This window comes from Nannospalax galili, unplaced genomic scaffold (genome assembly GCF_000622305.1).
Source record: "Nannospalax galili isolate Female #2095 unplaced genomic scaffold, S.galili_v1.0 scaffold158, whole genome shotgun sequence".
In the NCBI taxonomy this organism is placed as follows: domain Eukaryota; kingdom Metazoa; phylum Chordata; class Mammalia; order Rodentia; family Spalacidae; genus Nannospalax; species Nannospalax galili.
In genome coordinates this window covers 7,420,398-7,436,749 of record NW_008345290.1, presented here as the reverse complement: position 1 = coordinate 7,436,749, position 16,352 = coordinate 7,420,398, and the positions used below count along the sequence as shown (strand labels likewise).

The 16,352-nt window shown below is 39.9% G+C and overlaps 1 protein-coding gene across 1 annotated transcript in view; it reads left to right on the top strand.

Moving 5' to 3' along the window:
• The first annotated feature begins 1,149 nt into the window (after window positions 1–1,149).
• Hibadh (3-hydroxyisobutyrate dehydrogenase) overlaps window positions 1,150–16,352 on the top strand; it is a 142,499-nt gene continuing 127,296 nt past the window's right edge. Inside the window, exons 1-2 of the mRNA XM_008841516.3 lie at window positions 1,150–1,307; window positions 14,726–14,886. Of these exons, the coding sequence (XP_008839738.1) occupies window positions 1,223–1,307; window positions 14,726–14,886 (246 nt within the window). The 5' untranslated portion in view covers window positions 1,150–1,222. The remainder of the gene's footprint in view (window positions 1,308–14,725; window positions 14,887–16,352) is intronic.

Sequence of the window (16,352 nt, the reverse complement as noted above, 5' to 3'; positions counted from 1 at the left end):
GTCTCTGTCTCTCTCTGTCTCTCTGTCTCTGTCTCTCTCTCTCTCTCTCTCTCTCTCTCTCTCTCTCTCTCTCTCTCTCTCTCTGAAGGTTCAAAACCAAATTCCTTGATTCTGTTATTTAGGCTGGATGAATACAACACAAGGAAAATAAAGAAATAAATAAAGAAAAAATAAACACTCCCAAACCAGGTTTGGAGGGTGTGAAGTGGATCTTTAGGAGTTCCACTTCCCCAACAGTTCTTTGCTCCTGTACTGCTTTTCTTGGAAGGTTATGCGTTTTGCTCTGGTGTGCTGTTGATCCCAACCCTTCAGTGGAGTAATTATCTCCAAAGGAGCAGAAATTCAAATATGTAAACCAAGCATCTAAATGAATATGAGTAAGTAAGGTATCTATTTCTTTAATGCACATGCGTCTTACTACGTTCTGGATTTTAATCTACCTTTAGATTTTGGTTACAGAATAGATGCAGGTTGTAGGACTTTCCAACATGAAAGAACATCTTGGAACATAGCAAGTTGTTAGAAATCCTAACTCTTCAAAGAGAATGTTATAAAATTACTTTCTATTTCAAATACGATTGAGAAATCCTTGGGTTAAACATCAAATCCATTTCAGTTTTAACACACATGGTAGATTCTGTGATTGTTTTTCAAGAGACACTAAAAATACAAAAGTTAACATTACGAGATTCATGTATTTATTACTCGTTAAAAATGAGTCCCTATACTATATAGAAGCGGAATTTCTGCTCTTAAATATTGCAGCAGCGAGGAAAGTTTGTCCTTGCCTCCAAGGAAAAAAACAGTTACAGCCCCGGGAAGGGGCGGTTCAGGGGTGTAGGTGCTGTGAGGAGGCGGTATGGAGCAACAGCCATCGCCCGCCACACACCCTCCGCTTTTGGGTAAACAAGGAGACTCACTCTCGCCAGCAAGTGGTGAACCTAGCTTTAGCCTGGGGGCGGGGCCAGGGCGGCCCGATCCTATGATTCTGATTGGTTCACTTCCGTGTCGTTAAAGAGATTGACGGTCTCTCTTCTTTCGGGCCGCGCCTCTCGGCCCCGAGCTACGCCCGTCCCGGGAAGGGACCCGCCCAGAGCAGCGAGAGCGCGTGCGCGAGCCCTACCTGAGGCCGAGCCTCCCCGCTCGGCTCAGCATATTCGCAGTCGGCGCGGCGGGGTGGGAGGCGGCGGAGGTCAAGTCGAGGAGGCGGGGCGGGCGCAGCATGGCAGCCTCCTTGCGGCTCCGAGCAGCAGCCTCTGGCTTCTGGTACTGGAGCGGCCGGCGACGCGCGGCCGGCCTTACAGAGGGTAAGGACCTCGCGCCTCTTCTCCTCGTCCTTCCTCCGGCCGTCGCTTCTCGCCGCTAGATGGTCCGAGTCCTTTCACCGGAGGGGCTGCGGTTGGGATGGGGCGAAAAGCTCCAATTCTGCCCGGTCTGCAAGGCCCGGTCACCTGTGCGCCTCCCGCCTGTGCAGTCCGCGTTTCCCTCCTGTCCCCCCTTTGCCCTTCTCGGGTTTTGTTCAGCCTCCTTTGCGGAACTTAGGAACCTGTTTGGGTACGGAGCATGCTGCTTTGAAGTTAGGGCTCTGAGGACCTTTGGAGGGCTCATTTCCAGGGGTGCCCCGCCGCTCCCGCCCCAGCGACCCCTGGCCTTCCAGCTCCTCCAGGCTTCACCCTCGGCGGTGCGCCCTCGAGCTGCGAGACCTGATTTGTGTTTAGCCACCCTAACCCGTGGCGTGGCCTTATCCCAGCATTCCAGCAAAGTTTGTCACCCTTGACCAGCAAGGCCGGCTTACCCCCATTCTGGAATGGAATTGTGCTGCCCGCAGTGGTGGACTTCTGGTCAAAGTATTAACCACAAACTCTTTGAACGTCCTAAAATTGTAATTCTCTGTTGTAAGTTGTGGAAAGTAACCAGGGACTTAGGAAGAGGGAGTTTTTAGAGCCACATGAAGATCCGTAGAGAATTCAGTCTGAGGCCCCTTGAATAATAAATAAATTGACATATCCCCAACAAGGTCTAGGAAGTAGTCCTTGGGTCTTCTAATTCTTGCATTTTCTAGGACACCAAGACTCCCAGTTAGTTGAAAAATTGGTTTTGTTTATAAAAAATTTGTTTTTACTACGTGTTGTTTAGAACGATCGTGTTCAGGATGAACAGAATCCCCCCCCCCTTCCCCCCCCCCCCGTTGGTATTGGGTTGGAGGTGTAGCCAAGTGGTAGAGAGTTAGCCTAGCGTGCATGAGGCTCTGGATTCAAGGTGTAGGTATGGTGGTATTAATTTTTTCTAATCTTTCTGTAAAAACTAGATTGGGTTTTGGTTTCTGAAGTCTTTCTCTCAGGAAGGCCTATGAATTTTTTGCTTGAAAAGGGCAGCTCTGTGTGATGAAAGGTCACAGGTGTCTGTTAGGATGTCTGGTACCAGGACACAGACCCAAGAAATTTGAGCTACAGAACATGCATTGCCTTTTGGAGATAGTTTTAAAAAACCAATCACATTGCCACAGTACCAGAGGGAGCACCAGTTTTCGCATGAATGCACAATTCTTTCAGATCTGATTAGCGGAGGAAGATGTATTTGCTGTTTAGTGGTTTTACAAGGTGTTCTAATGGTAGTTTAATGAACCTTTGATGTGCCTTTTAAGAGTTATGAAAGTTCCTACAATTCATGGTGGGAGAATCTGAGGTTAAAGACTGAAATACTTTCCTCAGACAACTGAAGGGTCTGCCTCACAATTCTGGTTAGACTGCTTTAACATATGGTCCTGTGATCTGCAGCTTCAGCTTCTTTGATCCAAAGGCATGCATGTATGTATGAGAAAAAATTTAAGTAGTCTTTTAGTGAAGTGTTTAAAAACACTTCACTAATTGTTTTAAATGCTTGTGTTAATTTTAGTTTCCTACAAAAATGTTATCTTTTGAGGTTTGAGTCTTAAAAAATAGAAGAAGAAGAAAAAAAAAGCCCTACATGCAAGTTTAAAGTCTAGGAAAGTAAAAAAAGGAATCATGTTCAAATACTAAACATTAAAATTCTGTAGGACATTTGCCTCCCTTGTATGTTTAAACTGTTTATATCATATGGGTGATGTTAGAAGGATACATATAAGGATACAAGTGGCTTAACTGCTATGTAGACCAAGCTAACCTCGATCTCAGAGCTTCCCCCGCCCCTGCCTCCTGAGTGCTGGAATTAAAGGTGTGCACCACCACACCCAGCTAATTTATTATTTTGGTAGCACATCTTAATTTTAATATGTTCAAAGCATCCCAAAGGAAATAGATAAAAGTATTATTTTACTATTTAATAAAAGTAAATTTTTAATTTTATTTAAAAATATTTAGCTTTGGATCTCTTTTTGTAAAGAAGAAAAAAATACAGATGTAGGCCCTTAACTTTCTTCTTGAGACTCATGAACATGTAAGTGGAAAAATTGTATCAGGACATTTTAAAGTCCACCTGACCAAAGATGTGATGGGAAAATTAAGTAGTATTGTATATACTGAGTTTTTAAGTTACTGGTATTTTGTACATACAGAATGTACTCTTTTTATATATTTAGATTTTAAAAATATTTTGACAGTTTCATTCATATACACAATATACTGTGGTTATGTTACCTGCCCCCCCCTTGTTATCCCCCTTTTCCTCTGTACCCATTCTTTCTAGCTAGTCTCCCAGTTGCTACACCATTGAAGAAAAGGACACCCCTTCCAGCTTCAACCATTAACAGTAGCCCTTCAGGAAGAGGTGGGCCTCATGGGCACCTCTGTATTCATGATGGAATGTTTAAGGGCCAATCTTGCGCAGGTACCCACCACTTCTGTGTGTCCATAATTGTAACAGCTGTGTAGTATCTGGATGGCAGTGTTTCATGGCACTCCTCCCATCTTCTGGCTCTTAGTATCTTTCTGCCCCTTGATCTGAGATGTTCCCTGGGCCTTGAGGGAGGAGTGGTGGTAAGGGTTCTGTGGAATGTACTTTCAAAGCAGCATATATAATGTCATGTTTTCCATTTATATTCGCTTCATTTACATTGGCACATGCTGGTCCGAAAAGTTACATGTGGTACTGGGACCAAAGTTGACCTTAAACTTCTGAGATTATGTGAAGAGTATTTATTATTGAAACAACTTGACAAGCTGGGTAATCTCTTCATAGGATGGTGTGATAAGAATAGGAGGTAGGAATTGGCTAGGTAGTTAATGTAAGAAGACCCCAAAGAAAAGTAGCCAGTTTCTTGGCTAAAAGTCAAAATGTTCTTGGGCCTTTTAGCAACATACTCCATTCCGAAGGTCAAAAATGTCAAAAGTATTTGGGAGCTCTTATCTTAAAAGATTTCAGGGTTACCTCTTCAGAGGGGGGAGTGTTAAGAGTAGCAAAAAGCCCCATGGAGGTAATGTTAGAGTAGCAAAAAGCCCCATTTTTTAAAAAAAGGAGTGCATGAAGTTATCAGAAAAATAGTGATGGGACGATAAGGGAGGAGTTGGAGGGGCGGGAGTGGGCGTGGATTTGATCAAAACACCTTATATGCTTATATGCTTGTATGAAATTCTCAATAAATTAAAAAGAAAAAGTCTTGCTTAAAGGAAGATACATTTAATTTTAGGTTTGAAAGTTTGTAGAGTTCCACTAAACACCTTTGAATTTTTGTACCTTCGGGAGCCAGTTCTTCTGTATTTGCCAAATCCTCCTGATGCTTCATCTTCACTGAATGCTGCCTTTTCTTAAAAGATCCCTACCTTCTTTAATTGTTTGTCTCTTCTAACCCACTAGGCAAAAGAGGCCACTTGGTATAGTAGGACTTGTTCCATAGTGCCACCTCTTGACCATTATCAATTAAAGTAGCTACTGTTATTGATTGTCACATGCTAGGCATTGTTTAATGCTTCACATTTATTATCTGAAGTAATCTTTACAATAACCTTCTGAATTTCTAGGTTCTCTTGGGGGATAAAAATAGCTAGAGAAGTTAAATAACTTGTCATTTAAAGGGTATACATCTAAGAAGTGACCTCATGTGGATCTTTCTGAACTCAAACTTTAAATTTGATCACAATCAGTAAATAGCTTTTTCTCTTTTGACATCAGATCAATACTTAGAATTACTTATTCTTTTTAAAACCGGTCCAAAGATGAAGTAAAGAGCTGAGCCCATCATTGAAAACTTGGTTTTGATGATCTCATGTTGTTGGCCCTTTGACCATAGTCCTCCTTGGTTTTGATCTCCTTAGCTTCTGCAGCAAAGGTTAGCTCTCTGCTTCAGCTCTTCTGGGAGCTGATCACTTGGATTTCTCTCTTGCCAAGATTAACAAGTACTAGTCTTTTGGTTAATAAGACTTCCTTTGTGATTCTTGTTCTGGTAACTAACGTCCTTTCCCCCCCTCAGTTTTATACCAGACCCTCTGACACTATTTTGTTCGTTCTGATAGACAGAATCATGTTCTTGTTTCTTCCTTTCACTAAGTACTTCTCCAGTTTTGTCTGGATCCAGCTCAAAACTTATTTATGAACAGGAATTTCACTGATGCCTTTGAAAGTATCTTAAGTTTTGTCATCTCTTGCTTAAATTCTGAGTGATTGTCTATTATCTGTGGTCTGTACCTTCCTTTGCTACCACTTAGGCAGGGATTTTGAGAGTTGCAAAAGTTTGCTAATTACATACAATGCTTTTATTACTCCCTCTTTCATCCCTTATTATATTTTCCATAGCACTTCCAGGTTGTTGACAGAGTTGGCAACCCTGGAACAGACATTTGACAGAAATGGCATAGCCATGGATTGATTTTGATGGTTTTGATCCTGACTCTGAATCTAGATAGAATAATGGAGAGTCAGCCTGTAATGTGCAATGGTTGCTGCAATGCAGTTCATGTTTGCTAGATCCAGTTTATCACCGTGTTACTCTGTAATTGCTTCAGAACTGGCTTGTATCCTCATATGCCCATTTGGTGAAGCCTTTAGTTAGAATTCATTCACATTACACATTTAACACTCACTGTGTGCTAATTTATTCATTTCCTTTTCTTACAAATGACTCTAACTCTTGAAATATAACTATTTTTTAATGTACCATATGAAAAACCAGAAAAATAAGTACATGTTTATTTTTTCTCCTTATACACTTGTGTTAATGTTCCGCATTTTTCTGTTTTTCACTCGGTAAATTATCCTGGAGTTTTTTTGTTTTTTTGTTTTTCCCCTATGCCTTTAGGTAGCTATATTATATTGGGGCAGGGTAGGAAGACAGAAAGTTGCTGGGTGTGGTGGTGCATGCCTTTAATCCCAGCACTGGGGTGGCAGAGGCAGGTGAATGTCTGTGAGTTTTGAGGCCAACCTGGTCTACATTAAAATTCCAGGCCTCAAGAAAGAAAGAAAATAAATTAAGGGAGCATGGAAAGGGAAAGAACTCCTTCACTCGAGTCTGGTTGAAGCTGCCAGTGAGTCAAGAATTCCAGCATAATTGATGTTGTGTGTGAAGGTTGTCTACATACTTCTTTATATGTAGAAATGTTTCAAATAAGAATATTAAAGTAGCTATCCTGCTTAAGTATATTAATAACCTTCAAGTGGGGCCTTTCTCCTTTTCCCAACTGTAAATCTGCAATTTTCTTTTTGAAAATATTTAATTTATTATTTTTATTTTATGTGTATGAATGTATTGCCTACATGTAAGTGCACCCATGCCGTGCAAAGCCCACAGAGGTCAGAAGAGGGAGTTGGAGTCCCTTAGAACTGGAGTTACAGACATTTGTTAGCCACCATGTGGGTGCTGGAATTGAGCCCACGTCCTCTGCAATAGCAGCCATTGCTTTTAACCACTGAACCATCTCTCCAGCCCCAAATCTGCCATTTTCAAGGACTCTCACAAGAAATCCCATTTACAATAAAAGACATGTCTTTACCCCCTTGTGCAACAGTTGTGATCTGTGTTTTTACCTTATCACATTGCAGACACTTCTGGAGCCACCATATATGCTCACTTATAAAAAATGAGAGAAAAAGGTTGTGTGTGTGTGTGTGTGTGTATGTGGATTAAACAAGCCTTTGAGATGAACTTGAGAGCCATCAGAATCATACATATGACTACTACTAAGATCCTTGGGTATGATTCTCTTCTTCCAGAAGCCCACACTCATGCTTGGGTTTATCTTATCCTTTCTTTGAGTATCTCTATAATAACCTGTGTGCTTAAATCTATGTCAAATTCCCCTTCTAACAAGTCAAGAGTCCCAGTTTCACCTGAGTCGAGAACTCTAAAAAGAACTCATGCTGCTGCAGGTGGCAGTGTGGCGCTGTGTCTCTCACCCCACCCTACCCAACTAACAACATTCTTAGAAATCTATGAGTAATATTTCATTGCATTGGTTATGAATTATTAGGTTCCCTAGAAGCACATATTTTATTAATTTAGTTATTTCACAATTTTTGTGCTGTAACAAACAATGCTATAATAAACTATCTGAGTAGTTCAGAGTTTAGTGAATAGTAGAACCCAGAGAACAATGGCCAATAGTCAGGCACCCATTTTTATAAATAAATTATGTTGGTGGGCTTGGGACATGGCTTGTTAAGTAAATAACTTCCCATGCAAACGTCAGGATGCAAGTTTGGAGTCCCAGCACCCACATATGAAGACTGTGTGTGCATGTATGAAAGCTGTGTGGGCATGGTGACCTACGTTTAATCCAAGCACTCCAGAGGTGAAGAGAACACCCTTCCCCTCAAACTGCCTAGCTAGACTAGCCCAATTAGTGAGCTCAGAGTTCTGCAAGAGACCTGCTTCAGTAAATAAAGTGATGCTTTATCTAGGAAGACACCTGATGTCAACCTCTGGCCTCCACATACATGCATATGCACTCAAACATGCATGCACCCATGGGCACCACAAACACACACAGTATTGGAGCAAACCATATACATTTGTTTTTATGTTATCTATGGCTGCTTTCAAACTAGAGTAGATGAATGGAATGGTTGTAACAGAGACTTTATGGCTTGCAAAGCTGAAAGTTATTTCCTACTGACTTTTAAGACAAAGTTGATGCCCGTTGTATCTAGTAAAAGTCTTAGAAGTAGAATTGCTGAGTCAAAAGGAGTTTTAAATTTATTTATTTATTTTTTGTCTTTTTGAAGCAGGGTCTCCCTGTACCCCAGCTGAGTCCTGGAACTCACTTATGTGGACCAGGGTGGCCTTGAACTCACAGAGATCCACCTGCCTCTGCCTTCCAAGTGCTGGGACTACAGGCGTGTGCCACCTTGCCTGGCTTAAATTTAATTTTTAAAAATATTTTTTAATTTTTATGTGTATGAGTGTATTGCCTGCATGTATGTAAGTGCACCTGTGTCATGCAATGCCCATGGAGGTCAGAAGAGGGCGCTGGATCCCTTGGAACTGGAGTTACTGAGAGTTGTTAGCCACCAGGTGGGTGCTAGGAACTGAGCCCAGGGCCTCTGAGGGAACAGCCAGTGCTCTTCACTGCTCAGCCATTTCTCCAGCCCCTAAATTTAATTTTTAAATTAAAATTAAAATGAAGATAGATTTTCAAATTGCTATCTAAAAGATTGATCTAGTATATTCTACAGTGTATGAGAATATGTGTTTTCATCAGCCTTTTCTTGCTGACAGTATTTTTTGTCCAAAAGACAAAAATTTGTCCATGCAATAGTTGAATATTGTTGTCTCATTGCTTTGTTTTGTTTCTCTAATTATATGAATATATTTTCAGTGTTTTTTTTCCCCCTGAAGGGACCTTACATATTTTCTGTTGTCATTTTGCAATTTTTGCCTACTTAAGTTGAATTATTCATAGGCTTCTTTAAGATTTTAAAGCTGCTTGTGTGCACTGAAGCTCTATATCATGTGCTGGAAGTATATTTCTTAGTTATTTGTATTTTGTCATAATATTTTTCCATATAAATGCTTGTTTTTCCCCTTGTGAAAATTTTCCAGAGGAAAGTTGTGAAAGAGTAATACAATGAATTTTGTTTAACCTTTTGCCACATTTGCTTTTTTTCTTTCAACTTATGTCTTTATCGAACTTGCATCATTTGAAAGATAATTGCAGCCACCACAGCATTTCCATACACTGTAGTCTGAGTCTCTTAATAACATTCTTCTGTGTGCCTAGACTACCATCAGCTCACCTAGGACAATTAGCAAGTCTAGATGCAATGCTAGTGTGCCATCAGATACACAGTTTATGTTAAAAAGTCTGTAATTCTTTTTAAAATGTCCTTTTAGGTTTTTTTCTCTCAAAATAAGGATCCATTCAAAATTCACATATTATATTTGGTTGATATTTAATTTTGGGGGGGCTGGAAAGATGATGGGTCAGCAGTTAAGAGGACTCGCTGCTCTTGTAGAGGACCTGGGTTCGATTCCCAGCAACCGTATGGTGGGTAACAACTGCCTGTAACTCCAGTTCCATGGGAATCTGATGTCCTTTTCTGACCTCCGTGAGCACTGCTTTACATGGATGCACTTACATACATCAGGCAATACAAGTATATACATAAAATAAAAAATAATAAATGAAATTTAAAAAAATTAACTTGAGAAATATCTGTTGCTTGTTTGTTGTAAATATGATGTTAATGGTTTTAAAAAAGTACTATTGTGGAGACTGGAGAGATGGCTCAGTGGTTAAGAGCACTGACTACAGAGGATCTGGGGTCAGTTCCCACCACCCACATGGCAGCTGACAGCCATCCATAACTCTAGTTCTGGGGATCCAACAACCTCTTCTGACTTCTGTGGACATTGCACAATGTAGGTGCACTTACATACATTATACTCATACACATAAAAATAATAAATAAAATATTTTTTAAAGTAGCTATTACAATATTACTGACATACAATAAATTACCTTTTTCTTCCCTCCCCTCTCCTCCCCTTCCTTCCCTCCCCTGCCCTCCCCTCCTCTCCCCTCCCCTCCCTCCCCTCCCTTCCTCTCCCTGTCTCTTTTTTTAAGACAGAGTTTTGCTGTTGCCCAAGCTGGTCTCCAACCCACAATCCTCCTATCCTTGTCCAGGATGCTGGAATTATAAGCAAGTCCCATCATGCCTGGCTGCATGATACATAAAGTATACACTTTGATGAGATTAATGTGTATACCTGTGTAAAATCATTAACACAGTTAAGAGAGTACAGCATCTCCATTGCCACTTGAAATTTCCTGTTGCTTTTTTGCATATAAATACTTGAATATTTCTGTATATGTATTGGGTATAGATTTTTAGCTTGAAAGATTTCTTTCAGTGTTTTAAAGATTTTGCTGCATTGTCTTTTCAGTTGCATTGTTTCTAATAAGAAATCTTACAGTCAGATTTGATATCATGGGAGTTGGCAAAAATCACCAAATAATCATAAAGAAGTTGGGGTCCGAAGATTGAACTGCTTTGAAGCCTAAAGACACAAGTGCATTCAGACATGCCTAGCATGTGCTCAGTTTCTACCACTGCAAAGAACAACACAAAACTAAAAACAAATCCCCCCAAAACAAAAACAAAAACCCAACTAAATAAGGCTGTGATCATTTTACTTAAACTTGCTTAGCATCTCAACTAAAAGATGGGCTTACTGGTAATATGTGATAGCATTTATCAGTGAAGTATTTAGTTCAGTGTCTGGCATGTAGTAAAACTAGTAAATACTAACTTTTATTCATTTCTTAGCTTTCCTAGTTCCTTGACTGTACTCAGCCTCCTTTTTCTTTGTTAGTTTTCTTCTTCCTGTTCTATTTGAAATTTTATCTGTCTAGAGTTCCCAAATCAAATTGTACCTTCTTCAAATTATCAGACTGTGAATTTCGTATCAGTACTATTTTTTTTTATATTTTATCCTTACCTATCTTGTACTGGTGTTTCTTTACTTTTTTGTTTTTGATATGTGTGTGTCTGTATGTGTGTATAGTTTATGTTCTCTTGGATTTTAAGGTTGTTGGACGCACAGGTTGTGTCTCATTTGTATGCTCAATGTCTGGGTATAGTGATACATAGCTATAATTCTAACACTTGGGAGGCTGAGGTAGTCATATCATGAGTTTGAGGCCACCGACTGGCATAGTACATAGGAATGGCTACTTTTTAAATAAATTTTATTTATTATTTTTATTTTATGTATACCAGTGTATTGCCTGCATGTATGTGAGTGCACCCATGTTGCGCAATGCCACGGAGATCAGAAGAGGGCTTCGGATTCTCCTGGAACTGGAGTTAAGGACGGTTTGTAGCCACTATGTGGGTGCTGGGATCGAACCTGGGTCCTCTGCAAGAACAGTCAGTGCTCTTAACTGCTGAGCCATCTTTCCAGCCCCAGAGTGGCTACTAAAGTGTGAATGAACATCTTTCTACGTTATCATACTTGTTACCTGTTAGAGCTAGAGTAGTTGCTGTTAATTGCTTTCAAAATACAGTGTTCCTTGTTTGTAATGTTTTTACGTTGTTTTATTGTACTTTTCCAACATTAACACATGGTCTGGCATAATGTTACATTTTCTCTCAGGCTATTTTTGTTAGTTTGCTTATGAACATTAGAGCTCTTTTATAAAATATACTTCTCATTCTGTTTAATTTCAAAATAAAATTTCAATGAGGTGTCATTTCTATGTCATTGAACCTCTGTGGGCCATAAAAACAAAGGGCTCCTGTTACACAGTGTTAAACTTAGTACTAGTAATGTGATGTTGCACAGGATTGACACATTTAATGGAAGTGATAGAGTCAATTGTCAAATTAAGAGGAATTAAATATGCTTCTAACCCAATAAGAACTTTCTCTTTTTTTTGTAATATTTATTATTTTTATTTTATGTGTGTGCATGTATTGCCTGCATGTAGGTAAATGCATGTGTGCCATGCAATGCCTGCGGAGGACAGAAGAGGCTGTCGGATCCCCTGGGACTGGAGTTATGGACAGTTGTTAGCTGCCATGTGAGTGCTGGGATTCGAACAGTCAATGTTCTTAACTGCTGAGCCATCTCTCCAGCCCCAAGAACTTTATTTCTTAAGTATGAGAGCATCAAATAATTTGCTTTTAGGCTGTTTCATTGTATTTACATAAGTTCAAGGTGAGCAGGAACAATCATTTGAGAGAATTTGAAATTTAAGTGACTATGATTAGTTGTCCCACTACACAGTTTAAAACTGGAGTCCTTGCAAGAAAAGAGAAGAAGAAAGCCTACAAATGTAAGGGCAAGTAGAGTTATTTCTCTTTCCTCCTGCAGTAGGTTGTGAGCTTTGCAAGAGCATGTGCTGAATCTTGCTTGTCTCTAGATATGCAAGTGTGTATTTATTGAGGGGTATTTGTTGAGTAGAGTTGTAAAAACTGAAATTCTATCTAATGCTATTTCTATGGTAAAGTTCTCATACTCTCTAAAAACATTTTTGAGGGGTGTTGTTTTATTTTTTATTACATTTATTTGTTTATTCATTGTTTATATATGTGTGTGAGCATGTGCATGCCCACAGCACGAGTGTGGAGGTCAGAGGACAGCTCTTCATCTACCACGTGGGTCCCGGAGATTAAACTCAGGTCATCAGTCCCTTTACTCACTGAGCTCTCTCACTAGCCCTATTTGTATTTAGAGTCTGTGGGGTCTCTCCCTCCCCTTGTGGGTCGTTGGCCACCGATCCACAAGGACAAAGGGAGCAGAAGCGACGAACGGGGTCAGGACGGACTGGGTCAGGATGGCCAGTGAGCACTGATGGAAGAAAGCCCTCCGGGGAGGCAGATTCAGTGATACAGCTCCAGATTCAGTGAAACAGCTCCGTTTATTCAGTGGGGGTTAGGGAAAATATAGTGTGGAGGCAGCAGCCAATGCTTCAGCTGATAGGTGCTCATCGTATGCTTGGTAGCAGGATCCTATCATCCGACTATGGGGCAATGCCTGATTGTCATATAGAAAAACCTGGGGGTAGTTTTTACTCCAGGTAACTATGCCAAAGGTCATGTTCTGAATAAGGTCAGGCATTCCTGCTTGGAGGCACTTTCCAGGTAAGTCAGGCAGGAAGCCCCTGCTGAGAAAGGAGCTGACCTAAACAGCAGGGTTCCCCAACAGAGTCAATAGCCTTTAGTCTCATGTAGCCTAAGCTGACCTTGGACTTCTGATTCTCTTCCCTCCACTTCCTGAGTACTGGAATTCATAGGCATGTACTACCACACCTGACTAAGCCATTACTTTGAATTGCAGGCCCCCAATGGGATTTTGAAAAGCATTAACAATTTTTTATTATATTTATTTGTGAGTGTGTGTGTGTGTGTGTGTGTGTGTGTGTGTGTATGCATGTATGTATGTATGCATGTACATCCATGCAGAAATCAAAGGACAGCTTGCAGAAGTCAGTTTTCTCCAACCTATAGGTCTTGAGGAGTGAACTCAGGTTGTCAGACTTGGTGACAAGAATCTTTACCACTGAGCCATTTCACTGACCTTCAAGAAATATTTTTTGAACAACAATAACAGCAATGAAGCCCGTACAGTTTTAAGGACTTTTGTGTGTTTGTGGTGGTATGGACTAGGTATGGTGTATCTGTGTGTACACACAGAAGCTAAGAGGTCATTGTAAGGTCATTTCCTCTATTCCTTTTCACCTTATATTTTGGAGAGAGGATCTCTCACTGAACCCGGAGCTCACTGATTTGGATAGACTAGCTGTCCAGTAAGCCTCAGGGACCCTCCCTTCCCTAGTACTAGGCTTAGAGAGACATAGCACCTGCCCAGCTTTTTGCATGGGTGCTGGTGATCCAAACTCAGGTCCTTATTCTTGTTGGTAGATACTTTAAAAACAGCCATCTCCCCAACCCTTAAGGACTTTTTCCTTTGGTAAATGGAACTCCCTCATTTCAGAAGGTAAAAAGTGTTAGGTCAGGGTGTGGATTCTGTTGTTCTTGCTCTAGAAAACTTGTGGAAGCATTCCCTTCTCCTCCCCTACAACCTTTATAAAATGCTAACTTTATTTGAAAAACATTTTCCTCTGGTTAATATTTTATGATTGTTTTTCAGTTTTTAATTTTTTTATGTATATTAGTGTTTTGCCTGCACCATGTGCATACAATGCCTATAGAGGACAGAAGAGGGTGTCGAATCCCTTGAAACTGGAGTTACAGATATTTGTTAGCCACCATGTGAGTGCTGGGAACTGAACTTGGGTTCCTGTAAGAACAACCTGTGCTCTTAACTGCTGAGCCATTTCTACAGCTCCAGATTTTTTTTTTTTTTTTTTGAATGCTAAAGATTAAACCTAGTACCTCATCCATGCTAGGCACATACTCTGCCACTAAGCTACACTTATCAGGCTTTTACTGTTGGAGGAGATGGTTTCTGTAATTATCAGACCTAGTCAAAGATGAAGTTGCTCAGTCTTTTAAATGCATTATTAAAAGAGACAATATAGCTATAAGGAATCTCATCTACTTGATAAAGTAGGTGACTTACACAGGACCGGTTTTATAAATGATAACATTGAGTTTATTGTTAAAATTGTCAAAGGGATGATAGAGAAGTACAAAATAGGAGTTACTTAAAATTTTATGACTATTTTCTGGAGAACTAAATATTTAGAAGATTGCTTGCTGTTGTTGACATATTAAAATGTGGTTATTAGTCTAAAACTAGCCCCTTAAATTTTTTAACGAAAAATATCTAAATAGTTGATTAATATTAAAAGAATGTTTACAATAAAAATACAACCTGACTTCATTTAAAGTAATGTATTGAAATCAGTGTGTTCTAGGTCAATGGCTTCTAAGACTCCAGTTGGATTCATTGGACTGGGAAACATGGGGAATCCAATGGCAAAAAATCTCATGAAGCATGGCTATCCACTCATTATTTATGATGTGTTCCCTGATGCCTGCAAAGAGTTTCAGGAGGCAGGTGAACAGGTAAGACTTTGTCTTCAGATTTGCTTTAGATTTTGGCATTTGAAAATGAATGGTTTTTTCAAAGAAATGAGAGCTTTTTACAAGTATACCTAATGAAGTTGTAAAACCGAATTCATTGAAACTTTATTTCATTATGTATTTAACATTAGTTCAGCATCTGGGTACAACAAAAGAGCACTTTAAAATATTTTTTTTATATTTATTGTTACATGTGTATGTGTCTGTGTGAATGTATGCTATGTGAGTGCAAGTGCTGGAAGAAGCCAGAAGAGGGTGTTGCGTCTCCTGGAGCTGGTGTTACAGGTGGTTGTTAGATGCCATGTGGATGTTGGGAATTAAACTCAGATCCTCTGTAAGAGCAGCCAATGTTCTTAACTGCTGAACCATCTCTCCAGCCCTTTAAAGAGCAGTTCTTATAATTGCTGGGAGGGATCCGTTTTCTACCAGGTGCCCTTGAGTATTTCCTAGGTTTGGTCAGCTTCCTGAGACAATATCTTCACTAATAATGCTGATAGAACAATTAGTTTAGTAGAAACAGCCTCCATGGTAGTGAAAGGCAGGGTTGATTGTTTTAGGACAGAAATGGGCTTTGGAAATAGAAAGCTTAGCTTGAGTTGCAGATCAGACACTGATATTTTGTCTTAATGGGACAAGTTATTTCACCTTACCTAGTTTGTGAAGATGATAACCTGTGTCATTGGATTATAAAGCTTAGATAGAGAATATATGTAAATGTACTTTGTAAATGTTGTATGAGCACTCTTTGTGAGTACACTATTAGTTACTGGCCATAAACCAGGAGACAGCCTGAAACACTGTGGGTTGTAATATGGAGCTGAGTTAGAACAGATTTGTAGGCTGTTGTCTTTCAGCTACCATTTACAATTCAAGAATTTTGGTACAAGAGTTTGTCATGTTTGATAGCGTCTGCTGGGTAAGTCTTGTCCTGTTTGGATTTGTTAAACTTTATTAGTGACTCAGATGTCAAGAGACCATGTTTTAGTCTCTGAATTTAGAGTTTTATTTTTTCTAGATAGGAAAATTTTGCACAAGTTGTAGAGTGGTAACTAAGGGTGAAATATGAGCCTAGAACTGGAAGAATAATAATCACTTCCCGAGAAACAGGAAAAGGTAAGAGAAAAATAAAGCTAATCAACTTCTGGATTATTATTGAACATAAACACTGAGAAATTCAGTCTTGAGATTAAAAAAAAAATAAGTTTAGTAACTTAGAGAGAGACCATTTGCAGAGCTGAGCATCCTGTGTCTTTCTCTCTGCATGCTTTCCATGCTGTCTGGCAACAGTGGTAGTGCATGAGAACATGAGTGTGACCCTGGCATTCTTCAGCGTGGTATTGAAGCTGCTTATACCCACATAGTCTGTGGAAAATGACAGCGTTCTCCTTAGGGCTGTGGCCTGCAGCTGTCTGAAGTAACTTAGGTTCTTAGTGGCTTTCTTGGAAACA